The sequence below is a fragment of the Capricornis sumatraensis genome, chromosome 7, assembly GCF_032405125.1.
Source record: "Capricornis sumatraensis isolate serow.1 chromosome 7, serow.2, whole genome shotgun sequence".
Taxonomy (NCBI): Eukaryota; Metazoa; Chordata; class Mammalia; order Artiodactyla; family Bovidae; genus Capricornis; species Capricornis sumatraensis.
Genome location: NC_091075.1, coordinates 46,903,107 through 46,921,068, shown reverse-complemented (window position 1 = coordinate 46,921,068; position 17,962 = coordinate 46,903,107). Strand labels below are relative to the sequence as shown.

General features: G+C 44.5%; 1 protein-coding gene across 1 annotated transcript in view; it reads left to right on the top strand.

Annotated features, from left to right (window-relative positions):
- CCDC149 (coiled-coil domain containing 149) overlaps positions 1–17,962 on the top strand; it is a 115,470-nt gene that overhangs the window by 68,388 nt on the left and 29,120 nt on the right. The window contains exons 5-8 of the mRNA XM_068975119.1: positions 14,032–14,148; positions 14,968–15,140; positions 15,849–15,921; positions 17,120–17,204. Of these exons, the coding sequence (XP_068831220.1) occupies positions 14,032–14,148; positions 14,968–15,140; positions 15,849–15,921; positions 17,120–17,204 (448 nt within the window). The remainder of the gene's footprint in view (positions 1–14,031; positions 14,149–14,967; positions 15,141–15,848; positions 15,922–17,119; positions 17,205–17,962) is intronic.

The following is a 17,962-nucleotide window of genomic DNA, read 5'->3' as shown; positions in this document are numbered from 1 at the left end:
TCAAGGAATAAGAAAGACAAGATACCCAGTCTCACAGATATACAGTCTAGTTGGGGAGACAGAGGGTAAGAAAATTAAGTAGTTATATGCACAATTATCAGTGTTTAGTGCTAGGAAGAAAAGAAAACAGGAGACTTAATAATTAGAATTGTGTGTGTACATCAATATTATGTTTATAAAGGGTGTAGTGTAGTGTCTGGCATCCAGTAAGCACTCCATGAACGGTAAACATTGCTGGTATCTTTAGCACAACCTGGGCCCAGATCAGCTTAGAGTCCTCTTGTATAAAATTTCCACCAGGAATCTCAAGGTCATTTTACCTGTTGATCAACTATTTCCAGTGGACCAGGTGGGCATATGCCTCCCATTGGAGACACAGACTGAGGTGAGAAGCCTGGCGCCTTGCATTTTATGTACCCCTTGTGGAATAAGCACCTAAGAGAATGTACCAGGAGTGGCATCTCATGTTTCCATTGGGCTTTCTAGTCCACTCGCTTTTATGTTTCCTTCATTTTACAGGTTACGGCACTTTTATACAGAAAAACGATGATGCAATGTGAGGTACTCAAAACCAAGGAACTTCAGGTGGGCGGTGTCAGGCAGTCACTTTCACTGGGCCCCTGCTGGCCAATTTAAATGTAACTGTTTGCAGTTGTGCATAAACATGAGGTTTTACCCTTAATAATGAGCTTTATGCTACACCAGCCAACAGTCTTTAAATAACTCTGTTTTATCTGGTATTGGCACCATAAAATGATAGACCCTTTCTATGAACGTACCTCTATTGACATGGGACTTTTGGATGGATTCAGCAAGCAAACCAATTAAGCAAAGCCACCGGCAATAAAGATAGACCAATGAGCATGCAGGTGACTTATTAAAGTATATTTTGTTTTTATTTAAAAAAAAAAGTGCTCAGCTGTGGATGTTTGCTACTGGAGATCAGTGGAGAAATAACGCCAAAAAGAATGAAGAGATGGAGACAAAGCAAAAACAATACCCAGCTGTGGATGTGACTGGTGATAGAAGCAAGGTCCAATGCTGTAAAGACCAATATTGCATAGGAACCTGGAATGTTAGGTTCCTGAATCAAGGCAAATTGAAGTGGTCAAACAAGAGATGGCAAGAGTGAATGTCGACATTTTAGGAATCAGCAAACTAAAATGGACTGGAATGGGTGAATTTACTCAGATGACCATTATATCTACTACTGTGGGCAAGAATCCCTTAGAAGAAATGGAGTAACCATCATGGTCAACAAAAGAGTCCAAAATGCAATACTTCGATGCAGTCTCAAAAATGACAGAATGATCTCTGTTCATTTCCAAGGCAAACCATTCAATATCACAGTAATCCAAGTCTATGCCCTGACCACTAATGCTGAAGAAGCTGAAGTTGAACGGTCCTATGAAGACCTACACCACCTCCTAGAACTAACACCCAAAAAAGATGTCCTTTTCATTATAGGGGACTGGAATGCAAAAGTAGGAAGTCAAGAAACACCTGGAGTAACAGGCAAATTTGGCCTTGGAGTACAGAATGAACCAGGGCAAAGGCTAATAGAGTTTCGCCAAGAGGACACACTGGTCATAGTAAACACCCTCTTCCAACAACACAAGAGAAGACTCTACTCGTGGACATCACCAGATGGTCAACACCGAAATCAGATTGATTATATTCTTTGCACCCAAAGATGGAGAAGCTCTATACAGTCAACAAAAACAAGACCAGGAGCTGACTGTGGCTCAGATCATGAACTCCTTATTGGCAAATTCAGACTTAAAATGAAGAAACCACTAGACCATTCAGGTATGACCTAAATCAAATCCCTTACGATTATACAGTGGAAGTGAGAAATAGAGTCAAGGGATTAGGTCTGATAGAGTGCCTGAAGAACTATGGACAAAGGTTCATGACATTGTACAGGAGACACGGATCAAGACCATCTCCAAGAAAAAGAAATGCAAAAAAGCAAAATGGCTGTCTGAGGAGGTCTTACAAATAGCTGTGAAAAGAAGGGAAGGGAAAACCAAAGGAGAAAAGGAAAGATACACCCATTTGAATGCATAGTTCCAAAGAATAGCAAGGAGAGAATAAGAAAGCCTTCCTCAGTGTCAGTGCAAAGAAATAGAGGAAAACAATAGAATGGGAAAGACTAAAGATCTATTCAAGAAAATTAGAGATGCCAAGGGAACATTTCATGCAAAGATGGGCACAATAAAGGACAGAAATGGTACGGACCTAACAGAAGCAGAAGATATTAAGAAGAGGTGGCAAGAATATACAGAAGAACTATACAAAAAAGATCTTCATGACACAGATAACCACGATGGTGTGATCACTCACCTAGAACCAGACATCCTGGAATGTGAAGTCAAATGGGCCTCAGGCAGTACCACTATGAATAAAGTTAGTGGAGGTGATGAAATTCCAGTTGAGCTATTTCAAATCCTAAAAGATGATGCTCTGAAAGTGTTGCACTCAATATGCCAGCAAATTTGGAAAACTCAGCAGTGGCCACAGGACTGGAAAAGGTCTGTTTTCATTCCAATCCCAAAGAAAGGCAATGCCAAAGAATGCTCAACTACTGCATAATTGTACTCATCTCACACATTAGTAAAGTAATGCTCAAAATTCTCCAAGCCAGGCTTCAATAGTACATGAACTGTGAACTTCCAGATGTTCAGGCAGATGTTCCAGGTTTTTGAAAAGGCAGAGGAACCAGAGATTAAATTGCCAACATTTGTTGGATCATTGAAAAAGTAAGAAAGTTCCAGAAAAACATCTATTTCTGCTTTATTGACTATGCCAAAGCCTTTGACTGTGTGGACCACAACAAACTCTGGAAAATACTGAAAGACATGGGAATTCCAGACCACCTGAACTGCCTCCTAAGAAATCTGTATGCAGGTCAGGAAGCAACAGTTAGAACTGGACATGGAACAACAGATTGATTCCAAATAGGAAAAGGAGTACGTCAAGGCTGTATATTGTCACCCTGCTTATTTAACTTCTATGCAGAGTACATCATGAGAAACGCTGGGCTGGAAGAAGCACAAGCTGAGATCAAGATTGCTGGGAGAAATATCAATAACCTCGGATATGCAGATGATATCACCCTTATGGCAGAAAGCAAAGAAGAACTAAAGAGCCTCTTAATGAATGTGAAAGAGGAGAGTGAAAAAGTTGGCTTAAAACTCAACATTCAGAAAACTAAGATCATGGCATCTGGTCCCATCACTTCATGGCAAATAGATGGGGAAACAGTGGAAACAGTGACAGACTTTATTTTGTTGGGCTCCAAAATCACTGCAGATGGTGACTGCAGCCATGAAATTAAAAGATGCTTACTCCTTGGGATAAAAGTTATGACCAACCTAGGTAGCATATTAAAAAGCAGAGAGATTACTTTGCCAGCAAAGGTATGCTAATCAAAGCTATGGTTTTTTTCAGTGGTCACGTATGGATGTGAGAGTTGGACTATAAGGAAAGCTGAGCACCGAAGAATTGATGCTTTTGAACTGTGGTGTTGGAGAAAATTTTTGAGAGTCCCTTGGACTGCAAGGAGATCCAACCAGTCCATCCTAAAGGAAATCAGTCCTGAATATTCGTTGGAAGGACTGATACTGAAGCTGAAACTCCAATACTTTGGCCACCTGATGCCAAGAACTGACTCATTTGAAAAGACCCTAATGCTGGGAAAGATTGAAGGCGGGAGGAGAAGGGGACAACAGAGGATGAGATGGTTGGATGGCATCAACTTAATGGAGATGAGTTTGAATAAATTCAGGGAGTTAGTGATGGACAGGGAGGCCTGACGTACTGCATTCCATGGGGTCGCAAAGAATCGGACACGATTGAGTAACTGAACTGAACTGAACTGAACCAAGAGTTAAAATGAGCGAGAAGGTCCCTTCACCTGTTCTGGCCCCGTCATATCTTACTCTAACTGAGATCTTGACAGCGAACCATAGGCAACACTCAGTTAGTTCAGCAAGCAGCTGGACGAGTTCAGCATTTCCTAATGCTTTATTGTGAGATGAATTAGACAAATGAATTTGGTCTCAGAGACCGTGTTTAAGGTTGTTCTGGTTTATATGAGCTTATAGCCTGGGTAGGGCAGATGACCAAAACAGTGTGATTTTGAACATTCATCCCCTAGACCATGCATGGTAATCACGCTTCATAGAGAACTGATTCTGAAAGATGTCTTGGCCCAAGATTTGTTTTACAGTACACCACACCCAAACTGGGATACTCTGGTGGCCCAGCAGTAAAGAATCTACCTGCAATGCAGAAATCCCTGGGTCGGGAAGATCTCCTGGAAAAGGAAGTGGCAACCCAGTTCAGTATTGTCGCCTAGGAAATCCCAAGGACAGAGAAGTCTGATGGGCTACAGTCCATGGGGTTGTGAAGAGTCAGACATGACTTATTGACTAAACAACAACAACCACAACATACCCAAATTACACTAAAATCAAAACAAATTGAAGCAGCTTTAAAACGGCTTTGTACAACTCTTCAAATTTTGTCCCTTTGGGAACAGTGTGTTCTGAACTATCTGAAGATAAGTCAGGAGCTTGATAGCCATGTGATCTTGGGCCAGTTCCTTGACCTCTCTGTATCTCAGCTCTCATCTGTACAATGGAGGTGATAGTAGTACTTGCCTCACAGAGAGTGGTTCGGTTCAACTCAATTCAACACATCTTCATTGAAAAGCTGACTCTCTGGTCTGGAAATAGGGTAGTAAACCAAACCACTGAATTCCTGCTGTCATGAAGCTTCCATTCTAGTGGGGACAGAAGGACAGTGAGCAAATAAATAGATACATGGTATAACACTGATTCTGAGAGGCACAGTTTTAACATTTGAACATCTCTGATGTAGTCATTGGTATCATGTAGTGATGATTGGTATTTATCAGCCTTTTTAGAGATGCATAATGGTAGGTCTTAGAGTTGACAAAATCTTATATTTGATTAAATACAGTAAAATATGTCAGATAGTGCTAAGTACTAAGTCAACAAATTACAGCAGGCTAGAGAGCTGCAGGGCTTCCCAGGTGGCACTAAAGGTAAAGAACCCTCCTGACAATGCAGGAGACATAAGAGACATAAATTTGGAATAAATTGCAGAGCCCTTCTGAGAGCTGATGATGCATGAACTGCCCCCACCCACTTCCAGACCCCAACTCTAACGACCTCTCTTGTTCGATCCCTGGGTGGGGAAGATCTCCTGGAGGAGGGAGAATCCCATGGACAGAGGAGCCTGGCAGGTGACAGTCCATGGGGTCACAAAGAGTTGAACATGACTGAGCAACTTCACAGGCACGGAGCTGTAGACTGCAGCCTGGAGGGCACTGCTTACATCGGGTGTCAGGAAGGCATTCCTGTCCACGTGTCCTTGGTTCTGAGGCCTGGAGGAAGTCAGACGGGAAGTGCTCCAGGCAGTGTGTGCTGTCATCGGTGAGGAGAGAGGCTGCAGAGTGCTCACTCCAGGACTCTCACCACCAGGGTTCAACTCCCAGCTCTGCCATTTCTAAGGACTGTGAGGTGGCCAAGTCACTCCACCTCTCTGTCTCCACGGGGATCGGAACAGTACATCACAGAATGCTTGTTGGACTTACCGGGTCAGGGTGTAAGCACTGAGGGCTTGGCATGTGACGGGTGAGGGGAAGTGCACACCCCAGTCTGAGCGCAGGCCCCAGGCAAGGAGCCCTGGCTTCAGCCCTCTGCTGCAGCCCCTCCACGGCTCTCCCCTGTGAAGACGACAGACAGTGTCTGCCTTGTGGGCTTGTGGGAAGCCGCAAACCGGAGGCTTCCTGTACCTAAGATGCATCTGAGGACTCCCCGAGGCTAGCCGGACACTGCTGTGGCCACCAAGTATTTCAGTGCATGAGGCCAGAGAGGTCCCTGAGGTGGGGCTGACAGCAGGAGGGATGAGCAGATGAGCGAGTTGATTTCTGGAAGCACAGTGAAGGCACTGGGGCGCCTGAAGGTGAACGCTTCAGCAAAGGTGTTCAGGGAAGACCTCCTAGAGGAGGTGACATTCGATCTGTGCCCTGAAAGAGACAGAAGACGTGGGTTCCGCACAGACCTGAGGGGAGGGCAAGTGCCGAGGCCCAGAGGTGGGCAGGAGCAGGGGCTGAAGGGAAGCCAGCCAGGCTGGCGAACAAGAGAGGTGGTTAGAGTTGGGGTCGAGAAGCGAGTGGGGGGGGCAGTTCATGCATCATCAGCTCTCAGAAGGGCTTTACGGTTTATTCCAAATTTATTTCATTGCAGTGAAGTCACTGGAGCTACTGTGTGTAAAGAAAGCTTCTAGCGTGTTGTTTGGCCCAAACTGGGTGCTCATTAACTGGGAAACACTGATGTGCACTAATGAGTGTGTGCCTGGTGATCTCCAGAGCCTGGGCGGAAGACAGTGAAAACTGCTGGACTGTGTTTTTTTGTTGTTCTTTACGTGACAAATTCTTTTGTTTAAAGTTAGAACTGGATTTGTCATATAGGTCTAGGAATTTGAACTTTGGTATACACAATAGAATTGCCTCCTTGGAGCCATTTAAAGCTCTTGTGTCTAATTTTATCAAGAGTATTTCAAAAGGTCAGGGGGCAATTGGAGAGGATGTGGAAAAACCCAATAGATAAAGACAAGATAGGCAGGAACTTGTTTTTTAAGTCACCCAGCACAACACCGGCAGCTGAATGTTTAATAAATGACTTTTGGTGCTGACCTCTCCCTAGGCATGCTATTTGCAGAAGTATGCAAGGAACAGGGTGAGGAAGGGCTCACATCTATTTCCTGTTAATTTTTTCATCTAGTCCTCCCAGTAATTCTGGCAAATAGAGAGTCATTGGATTAGAATTATAGCCATACCAGCTACAACTGGAGATTGCACTTTCAAAGCTCTTCAGAGAATGATCATTGCATTGTATCTTTGCATTGCAAGGATGGAGACCCCAGAGTTGGAGTTGTGCAGTGCACAGGCTGGGCAGCCGTACTTAACTGTCCTGTCTAGAAGATAGCTCTTGCCCTCACTATGGACTCACTATGGAATATGTCCCCCACCAAAATTTGTATGTTGGAACCCAGTCAGAAATGAGATGGTATTAGGTGCTGGGGCCTTTGGGTGATTAGGTGACTTGGGTGATTCAGGGTCGCAGAGCTGATGTGAATGGAATTAGTGCCCTCATAAAAGAGACCCCAGGGAGCTCTTTTGCCCCCTCGGCCAAGTGAGGACATAGTGAGAAGACAGCTGACTATGAACCAGGAAGTGGGCCCTCACTAGACAAAAGATCTACCGGGGCTTTGATCTTGGATTTGCTAGCCTCCAACTGTGAGAAACAAATGCTTGCTGTTTATCAGCTACTCCACCTATAGTATTCTGTTATAGCAGCCTAAATAAACTGAGAGGAATTGGTTCTGAGAAGTGGGCTGCTGCTATAACAGTGTGGAAGCAGCTTTGGAACTGGGTAGTGGGTAGAAAGGTTGCAAGAATTTTGAGGCTCCTGCTAGAAAACGCCTATTATCCTTCACAGCATTGCTGTGAAGTAGGGGCAATTCTGGTGAGGACAGAAGAAAAGAGAGAGAAGGAGCTTTAGAGAAAGCATCAATCTTAGTGGAGATACTTAAGTAATCCTGAACAGATTGGTAGAAATATGGACGGTAAAAGCCATCCCGATGAGGTCTTACATGCAAATGAGGACACGTTATTGGATGCTGGGGAAAGGCCGTCCTTCTTGTGTGTTAGTCACCCAGTTGTGTCCGAATCTTTGTGAGCCATGAACACCAGACTCCTCTGTCCATGGGATTCTCTAGTCAAGAGTACCTGGAGAATAGTGGGTAGCCATTCCCTTCTGCAGGGTATCTTCCTGACCCAGGGATTGAACCTGGGTCTCCTGCATTGCAGGCAGATTCTTTACCATCTGAGCCACCAGGGAAACTTGGTTGAATTGTGATTAGGTCCTGTTGCTTTATAAAAGGTAAAACTTGTAGGTAATGAAGTTGGATATTTGAGAAAATGTCTAAGGAGAGTGTTGAAGAAGCAGTCTGGTTTCTCCTAACTGCTTATAAAATGTGAGAAAAGAGAGATGATGTGAAGATGGAATTGTTCAGCAAAAAGGAATCAGAATTTAAAGATTTGGAAAATTCTCAGCCTGTCTATATTGCAAAAAAATCAGAATGCTAAGGGTGTTGGCCAAACAACCCTTTGATAAGGAGGTTAATACTAATTAGTATTAGTAAAAGGCTGGGCACTATTTTTCAGGACAAGAGAAGAATGACATGGAAGGTGATTCAGAGACCAGCAAGGCTGTCACTCCTGCCACAAGCCTGGAGTGCATGGCTCTGGGGGACAGTTGCCTCCACTTGGATTAGAAAAGAGGGGGCCTTCCAGAACCCCAAGGCTGAAGACCCCAGCCCAGGAGAGCTACAGGGCGCTGGCAGAACCATCCTGCCAAGCCTTGGGGGCGATGTTACCAGTGTGCCTGGAAGGTAGAGCATCCATCCAAAGAGGATTAGTCCTGAGCCTTACAATTTAATGTTGTTTGCTCTGTTAGGTTTGGGGCTTACTTGAGACCTGTCACCCGTTCCTCTTTCCTGTTTCTTCCTGTTGGAATGGTAGTGTCTCTCCTGCCCATGTCCCACCATTGTATTTTGGGAGCACGTAACTTGCTAGGTCTCTCCATTTCACAGCTGGAGAGGAGTTGGCCTCAGGATGTATCTCACGTCCAATCTCACTCATGGGTGATTTAAACAAGGTGAGGTTTAGATGAAGCTTTGGACTTCAGACTCTAGAGTTGATGCTGGAATCAGTTAATTCTTTGGGAGGTGTTGGGATACAATAAATGTATTTTGCATGTGAGAAGAACATGAATTTGGGGGTGATCAAGGGTGGAATACTATAAGCTGTATCCTCCCCCCACCACATAATTCATATGTTGAAGCCTAGCCCCCAACATGGTGATATTTTTAGGTTCGGCCTTTGGGAGATGATTAAGTCATGAGGGTGGAGCCCTCATCCACGGGGTTAGTGCCTTTGTAAAAGGGACCCTAGAGAGCTCTCTCAGCCCTTCCACCATGTGAGGACACAGCCAAAGGACAGCCCTCTATGGAGCAGGAAATACCCAATCTGCTAGCGTTTTCATCTTGGACTTCCCAGCCTCTAGAATTATGAGAGATGTTTATAGTTATAAGCCACACAGTGTATGGCAGTCTGTTATAGCAGTTTGAATGAACTAAGACAGTCCCCACTTTCAAAAAATCTGATGTCACCCAGGGCTCCGTGAAGGTTAGGTGACAGCTGAGGACACGTGACTAGAATGAGCAGATGCGGGAGCTGAACACAGGTAACACCAGGAGAATGATAGCTGCTCCTGCCTCCGGCTACTGGGGAAAATTGTTGTTGTTCAGTTGCTGAGTTGTGTCTGACTCTTTGCGACCCCATAACTGCAGCCCACCAGGCCTCCATCCTTCACTATCTCCCAGAGTTTGCTCAAACTCGTGTCCATTGAGTCGGTGATGACTCATTGGTGAGCTGGGGAAAATGGATTCAGGCAAATGAAAATAAGACGAGGGAAAGGCTGTTGAGGGCTCTGAGGGATGAAGCCAGAGAAGAGATCAAGGAGGAAGTGAGTCATTCTGACTGGGGGGCCTTGACGGCACCAGAGTTTGAGCAGGGCTTTGGCAGAGGAGTCAGACTCTGTCGTCAGGGTGGGGGAAGGGCACCCAAGAGCCGTTCACCACATCGTTTTGCAGTCTTGTCCCTCGGCCACATCTCAGCTGCAGCTGCACCTCATCCATAAGCGGACGACTCACACCCGTAATTCATTCATAAGCATTTTCCATCTAAATCAGCAAACGGACATGTCTCCTGATGGCCATGCACGCGCCTCTCAGGGCACTGGTCCACTCCGAGCGTTGGCACAGCGAGGCTGGCTGTGCAGTTTTGATAGTCCCATTGGAGGAAATTAAGTGCTCTGAGCAGTTGCTTCCTAACAGCTTCCAAGGAGGGAAATCAACCCCATTGCCTGCGGTCTACAGATAACGTTGGCTCAGCAGCTCGCTTTCCTCCAGCTTGGAAGAAAATTGGGACTTTCCCAGTGGGTGTATGTGTGGGGAACCTCACCTGGAGGGGGACACCAGTGGTCACAGGCGTGACTGTAATAGCAGCTAACGTTGCTCAAGCACTCTTTATGTTCTGGGGCTGTGCTAAGTATGGTAGAGAAATACCTTCTCTTACGTGGGACTAGCTTCTAAAGTCAGCATGTAAGAGGCAAAAGCTTGTGTCTGGCTGAAATTCGCCTTGAAGTTCCCTTAAGCTGCCCAGAGTGTTCAGGCACATGGCCACGCAAGCTCCTGAACGGCAGCCTTACTTATAAACATGGACAGTAGGCTTCTGCCTAAATGCATCGTCAGTCTCTCCCTCACCTTGCCCTCAGTCTAGGACGCCGAAAGTAGGGATGGGGGCAGCCACCAATTTTTAAAATTATTATTGCTCTCCCATCCGCTTTTCTTCATCCTGTTCTTCTTCCCCTTGGTTTTCCCCCTCATCTTTTCAGAAACTGGACACCTGAATTTGAATTGCCCTAAGTTAAATTCTCATTTAATACAACTTCATTCTTTGACTTCATGCGACTTCATGCTCAGTGTTGGGGAGGGGAAATTGCCCCCTCCACCCCTCTTGACATCTTGCGGTTGGACACAAGACAGATTAGCAGGAGAAAAAGAGACATATTTGAAATTCATGCTGGTCTCTCAGACATGGGATCTAAGAAGAGACCAAAGCAGATAACTTTTATACTTTTAGACAAAGAAATAATATATTTGGGAGGAACTGACAGGAGAGAGAACCTTAGGTTTTGGGTGCCCAATTACCGAAAAATATAAACTGAGTTTTGACTTGGGGTAGTAAATAAGAGCAGTAACAGCGTTTGTTTAGATTTTGGTTTCTTGCCTGAATTCCCTATCTGACAGTAAGGGTGTCCTTCTACCTTCAGATGCGGGGAGTACACTTTTCATATGAGAGATTTTTTAAATTTATTTTTTAATCAGAATATAATTGCTTTGGGCTTCCCAGGTGGCTCAGTGGTAAAGAATCCACCTGCCAAGCAGGAGATATGGGTTTGGTCCCGGGGTTGGGAAGATTCCCCTAGAGGAGTGCCTGGCAAACCCACTCCAGTATGCTTGCCTGGAGAATTCTGTGGGCAGAGGAGCCTGGCATGCTACAGTCCACGGGGCTGCAAAAGAGACACAACTGAGCAACTAAACAGCAACGATGCCACACAACAACAACAACACAATTGCTTTACAATGTTGTGTTCTTTCGTGCTATGCAACAGTATGAATCAGCTATATGTGTGTCCCCTTCCTCCTGATCCTCGCTCCCACCCCATCCCCATTCCACTGCTCTGGGTCATCACGGAGCACCGGGCGGCATTCCCGGTGCTATACAGCCACTTCCCACTTGCTGTCTTACGCAAAGTGGTACATATGACCACGCTGCTGTCTCAGTTCATCCCACCCTCTCCTTCCCCCTCTGTGTCTACAAGTCCATTCCACATGAGAGAGATCTTTTTCTGCTCTCAGGGTGACAGGAAGGAGGGTCAGAGTCCCTCTGGTTAAGGGGCAAGTGTCCCTCTTGGCCATTTCTTAAGTAACTTTAATTCAAAATAATCAATATGCCATTGAGGCATATTTGGGTGCAACCTACTCTGGGCCCGACAGTTACAGGCACCCTGGAGAGTAAAAAGCTGTACTGTTGCTGTCGTACTCTTACAGTAAAAGACACTAAGAGAAGTTTAGGCATAAGCCTGAGGTTGCACAGCTCTCATACTTGGCCCCAGGACAATAGCCCCCAGGCAGGCAGACTCCAGAACCTGTGAGCTATTAGCTGGGAAGACAAGAGCAGTCTCCCTGGGGCTTCTGTCCCTGCTCTCGTGGCCCCTTTGGGCCCCTTCAGCCAATTGAATGTTGAGTGTCAGACCTAACCAGTGATCCAGCTATCACCATCTCGGGCCTCACTTCTTAAACATAAGTGTTTCATCCAGCCCAGCCCTGAGATATAATAGCCGATATCGTATGCACATTAAACACCAAATGATTGTTAACATGTTTATTGAAGCTTAACAGGCATCCAGTATATAAAAGATGATGCTCTTCCATGGCTGTCAGACCTCAGTAAACATGGTTAATAATTAATTGGCATTAAGCAAACATAATTGTGTGATTCTAAATTAAGTGTTCGGCGAAGCGTACTGTGAATGGGAAACCACAGTGGTGTTTTATTACTTAAAGTTCAGGCTGTCAATCTGGCTTTTCACATACAAGGAAAAGCACCCTGCTTTCAAAGCCATGTGGCATGCCGGTTGCCTCATGCCAAAAAAAAAAAAAGCACGGGCCTTCCTGTTTCTAGACTTTTTGATCTGAAAGTGTTTCTTATTTGGTTAGCTGTTTGTCTTTCACTCACTTGGGGTCCTGAAAGTCCTGAGTCAAGAATTTGTGTTTTCACGTTATCAGCTTTCGGGTGAATTAACCAGTTCTGACATAAACTCCATTCTCCCCCCAGCATAGCCAATGCTTGACACTTGCTGTAGTTACAGTCTCTAAAATCACTGCAAACACTGATTTAGGGAATACGGAACCATTGTTCCTAGAGGAAATAGGAGATTAGGTTCCTCTGAGCCTCTTATCACATCACTTTTGTCACCTGATCAGTATATGTTTTACACGTTTCTGTTTAAAGTAACTTTATTTAACTTACATTGTTCATTCTTTATCATTGAAGTCACAGCCAATAGCACTGTAACTCATGCCTGGATGAAACTTATCAAACACATAGATATTCCCTATAAGGCACATCATGACCTCTTGTGCTCAGAAACACCAAACAACACTCCAGCACAGCTCAGGGGGCCTTCTTAAACAGCAAAACAGTGAGAGAAATTACAAAAATGTGAAGGAAGAAAAGGGGAACAAATGAGACCATGAAAAGGCACACACTTGTTTATAATATGAGCTGAAACAAGAAAGCATAATGATCTTAGCTGGGAACTTTCCTGTGCGACACTTCCCATTGTTTGCAACTCTGCATTTGTCTGCCCATATCCACCTACAAGGGCTTCCCAGGTGGCTCAGAGGTAAAGAATCTGCCTGCCAATGCAAGAGATATGGGTTCAATTCCTGGATTGGGAAGATCCCCTGGAGGAGAAAATGGCAACCCACTCCAGTATTCTTGCCTGGAAAATCCCATGGACAGAGGAGTCTAGTGGGCTATAGTCCATGGGGTCGCAAAGAGTCAGACATGACTTAGTGACTGAGCATGCAAGCATCCGCCCATGCAAAAGCAGCATGAAAGCTGATTCCAAGGCTACAAGTAAATTTGCTTTATGCAGGTATACAAGGGCAAAATCGTTGAGTTTTGAAATGAGAATTCCATCAAACATGGCCGTCTGTATCCTAAGTGCTGTGTATCCTCTGCTAGGCCTTTGTACAAGCTGTTCCACCTGCCCGTAACATTGTCTGCTGATCCTCATGATGCTTTTGCTCACAGTAGTTGCACAGTAAATATTTGTGCAGTTCAGCTGACTAGTTTTCAAATAAAGACCCCAAATATGTCATAGCCTAAATGTCGAGAATGTGGGAGATTGCCCATCTTAGCAGATTCTTTGCAACATTGTGTTATCATTTTACACTTTGCTAAGTTTAAAAGAGACCCAGAGATTTTTCCCTCACTGTGGTAGGGCTACACAGGACATCCATCTTCAGATGCCTAGCCCTGTGTTCCCATTAGCCTTATAGGTGAATGCATGGACATGTGTGTTTAGGCACGCCTGTACAGAATACAAGATGAATTTTTTAAATTGATTTAATGATATTGGTAAGAAATTTCTTTGTCTTGTGCCTTTCCCCAGTATTTCTTGAAAAATCATTTCTTCCAACACTTTCTGCCTAAGTAGGCTTGGGGTTTTGTTTAGATCAATTCATTTTAACTCTCTTTCTCTCTCCCTGTTCTTTTTCTACCAATGGAAAATGCAGCTGTTGAGGATGACAATTGCCAAACAGAGGCTGGGAGATGAAGAAATTGGCGTGCGGCACTTTGCAGCCCATGAGCGTGAAGATTTGGTTCAGCAGCTGGAGAGAGCAAAGGAACAGGTTATCGTCAACATCTGTTAAGAGTGGGGGGTGTGTTCGCATCGCTGGGCACGACGCAGAGAAGTGTAGGCTGTGCCCTGTTTCTCCAAGAACGTGGGGTGTCTGGGATGTGGTCAGAGGAGGATGAAGGATATAGTTGGAATGCATTTACTCCCTCCATTCTCTGCTAAGTTCTTAAGCAATCTCTTCTGTTTTTGGCTTCGAGCAGATCTGCTGTCTTACTTTGGGTGTCATTGTTCTGAACATAGCAAGAAACATCCCCCATACCCAGGACAGACAGGGAGCGAACAAACATGACAAACTGGCCTTAATTTGCAAGTTTCACCTGAAATACTGAGTGATACTTTTTAGTCTAAATCTCAACAGGTACCGAGCCCTAGTTAGGGAGCAGCTTAGAGAGCCTCGACTTTGTTTTTCTTCTCTGATTAAGTGATTTTGAAGAACAGAACAAGATTTCTGGGTCTAGAATGGTTTAAAAAAGTATGTAGTTGTAAGACACTGGCTGTTGTTACCAGTGTCTGGATTTGCCCTCTCCGAGCCTCTGGCTTTAGGGCAGGCTGCAGTTAGTAAGCAAGAAGTTCTGTGCTTCCAAGCTGCCACGTCTGTCTCCTCTTGGATATAGTAAGTGACTGGCTAGAAGTCATCTCCTTGTTTTTAGCTTTCATCATAGTCCAATGTGTGACACTTATGGTTTTATAGAAGGTGGCTGGCATTAACAAGCTCTCTAAAAGGCAGTCAGCAAAATAGAAGATTCCCTCTCTAACCCTAAAGCCAGTGTCTGCAGAACTCCTTAAGTAAGGGCGCTTCCTTTGGTTTCAGATTGAGTCTCTGGAGCATGACCTCCAGGCTTCTGTGGATGAGCTTCAGGATGTTAAAGAAGAGCGGTCTTCCTACCAGGACAAAGTCGAGAGGCTCAACCAGGAGCTGAACCACATCCTGAGTGGCCATGAGAACCGTATCATCGACGTGGACGCCTTGTGTATGGAGAACAGGCAAGTGCCCAGGCCCTGGCCTGTGGTCATAGGGTGCTGGCCCTCCACTTGCCTGCAGGCTGGGAGTTATTTGCAGCCCTATTTACATTTGATAAAATTGCCTTACAATGAAAGGAAAGTCCCAACTCTAAAGCAATGATATTAATGTCGCCCATTAGTTGTAAAAGTAAGAAAAGAGCAACCAAATGCTTACAAGCTACATACGTGCAGTCTTTCCCTGCCTTCTCCGGTTGGGTGAGAAGGGTAGGGAACAGTGAAAGCTGCTTGTTATTGCTATCAAGAAGACAGAAAAGAACAAGAAAATAAATTGAGGAATTCCCTTAGCTGTTTCTTTTCCTGGAGGCAAATTTCCGTGTCTGTATGTGACTAACTTAACAGCGTGTCTGGTGTCGCCTCTTCCTGCTTTGCTTTCCCAGTGGAATCATCTTAATGAGAATTATTTGAAAACTGTGTTGATACCCCTTAGGGGATCTCTGCAGAGGGCTGTTCTGAAGTGAGGTTTAGGTGACTTGGGAATATTTGACCTTCATCGCATCCATTTAAGAAGAGGTCACCAAGATGCTCTTTACCTCTTTGGGTGGCGGGAAGGCATTATATGTAAAAGGCGGTTCTTCAGGTGTGTGGTTTTCCTTTTTTCCACCTTGTGTTTGAGTGTATGATTTTTATTTTGCTCGCAAACTCTTTCTAGTTGTATGTATTCTTTTCCAGGTACCTTCAAGAGAGATTAAAGCAACTTCACGAAGAGGTCAACCTCTTGAAATCTAACATTGCCAAATACAAGGTAGAAAATTATGACGGTGACGGTGATGATTCACCACTGTACATCTCAATGCCATTCTATTTTAATTCTCTTTTCTGTGCCAAAGATATTCTAGTGCTTGCCTGCCCTCCAGATAGTGCAATAAGAATGCTTAAACTGGGGAACCAGTGAGAATTAAGCCCCCAAACAGCAAACACAACAAAAACAGGTTTTGCAAGAGCTCCTTCTGTTACCTGGACAGGGCACACTGAGACCACCAGAATCTGGATGCGACCACTTTACAGCCTCGGTCTATATTAAATTGAATTTCCTCTCCAGCTTTTCTGTACAGTGTTTTGATATCAGATGCTCTTTGTCTCCTAATCATCCATAAGAAAACGATTTCTGAGCGATGAAGAAACAAAGATTGGGGAATCACAATCTACACGATAATGTTCACGTCATACTGAAAGGACAGGATGTTTAAATTCTCCCCACTGTTATTTAGTCTAATTCCAGCGCCATTAGTTAGATAATATCTGTTTCTGCAGATGTTAGTTGTAAGTGTTATAATTAGCAAAATCTCCTGGGTTTCTCTGCTTTGAAAGTAAATTGACTTCTCTTCCTGAGGGTGAAGTTTTATAGCCGTCTAGATGCTGGGGTGAGCCAGCTCATTTTCCTGACTTTTGACGTTTGCTTTTTTCTCGGAAGTCTCTATGCTGTCCTTCCTTTTCCATTCTGTGGGGGCCAGGCTTGAGTTTATATCCATCTATATATACACATAGCTCTTAACATTGTATAATTAATACATAATTTAAAAAACGTGTGTATGCATTCACTTCACAACATTTATTCAGTTCTTCCACGAAAGTTAAACCCAGCCTCTATCTCATGTCTGTTTGGAAGGGGTTTCCATAACTAGTGACTTCACACATTAGACTAAGTTCTTGTTTCAGATTTGATTTAATTTAACGCATATGCATTGAGTATCTTCTATATATAGGAGGATGTAATTGCTGTAATTATGCTGGGCACCAACTGAAAAAAAAAAACTCTTTACCGGGTCCGTAAAAATCAGAACTCTTTGGCAAGGACTCTGAATTTTGAAAGTCAGGCCAGCATTTAGAGTTTGCAAAGAGTTCTTGTGTGCTGGAGGGGAGGATGTATCTACCAGCATTAGGTATTTTTCCTTTATTGGCTTTTCTGACAGAGGTTTTTGTTTTCTCCTAATGCTGCTTAGAATGCTCTTGAGAGACGGAAAAACTCAAAAGGCCAGAACAAATCCAGCAGCAGTGCTCTGACTGGAGTCCTGTCTGCAAAGCAAGGTAGGGGTCATTTTCTGGGAGGAACCATGTATGATCAGAGAATGCTGGTGCTATGGGTTCACATCTCAGTTTGTGAATTAGGAACCAAAGTGATCCTTAGAGCGTGCATGCGTGCATACTAAGTTACTTCAGTCGTGTTCAACTCAATGTGACCCCATGGACTATAGCCCACCAGGCTCTTTCTGTCCCTGTTGATTCTCCAGGTAAGAATACTGGCATGGGTTGCCATGCCCCCCTTCAGGGGACCCCCCCGACCTGTAGCTCAAACCTGTGTCTCTTACATCTCCTGTATTGGCAGGTGGATTCTTTATCACCAGCACCACTTGGGAAGCTCAATCCTTAGAGTGGTCACCCCCAAACCTCCCTCTGCATCATCACTGCGTGGAGGGCTTATTAAAACACGGATTACAGGGCCTCGCCTGAGAGTTTCCAATTTAGTGGGCCTAGGGTAAGCCCAGAAGGTGTGCATTTCTAAAAAGTTCCCAGCTGATGCAATGCTGGTTTGGGTACCCTGCTTGGAGAGCTGCTGCATTAAAGGTTTCTCCAATAACGAACCCCATTTGCATCTATTCATCTAACTGGACTCTCCTTTCTGGATTGTTTTCCCCTCTGTAATCACCAGGTCAGCATCCCCAAGTGTCTGTTCCATCCTCATTGAATTTCTCCTTTCTGTGGCCTCTGAGATCAGACTAGAAAAGTCTCCTGGCTACCGAAATCATTTTATCATGGCACGCATGCCTTTTTTCAAAGAAGTTTTT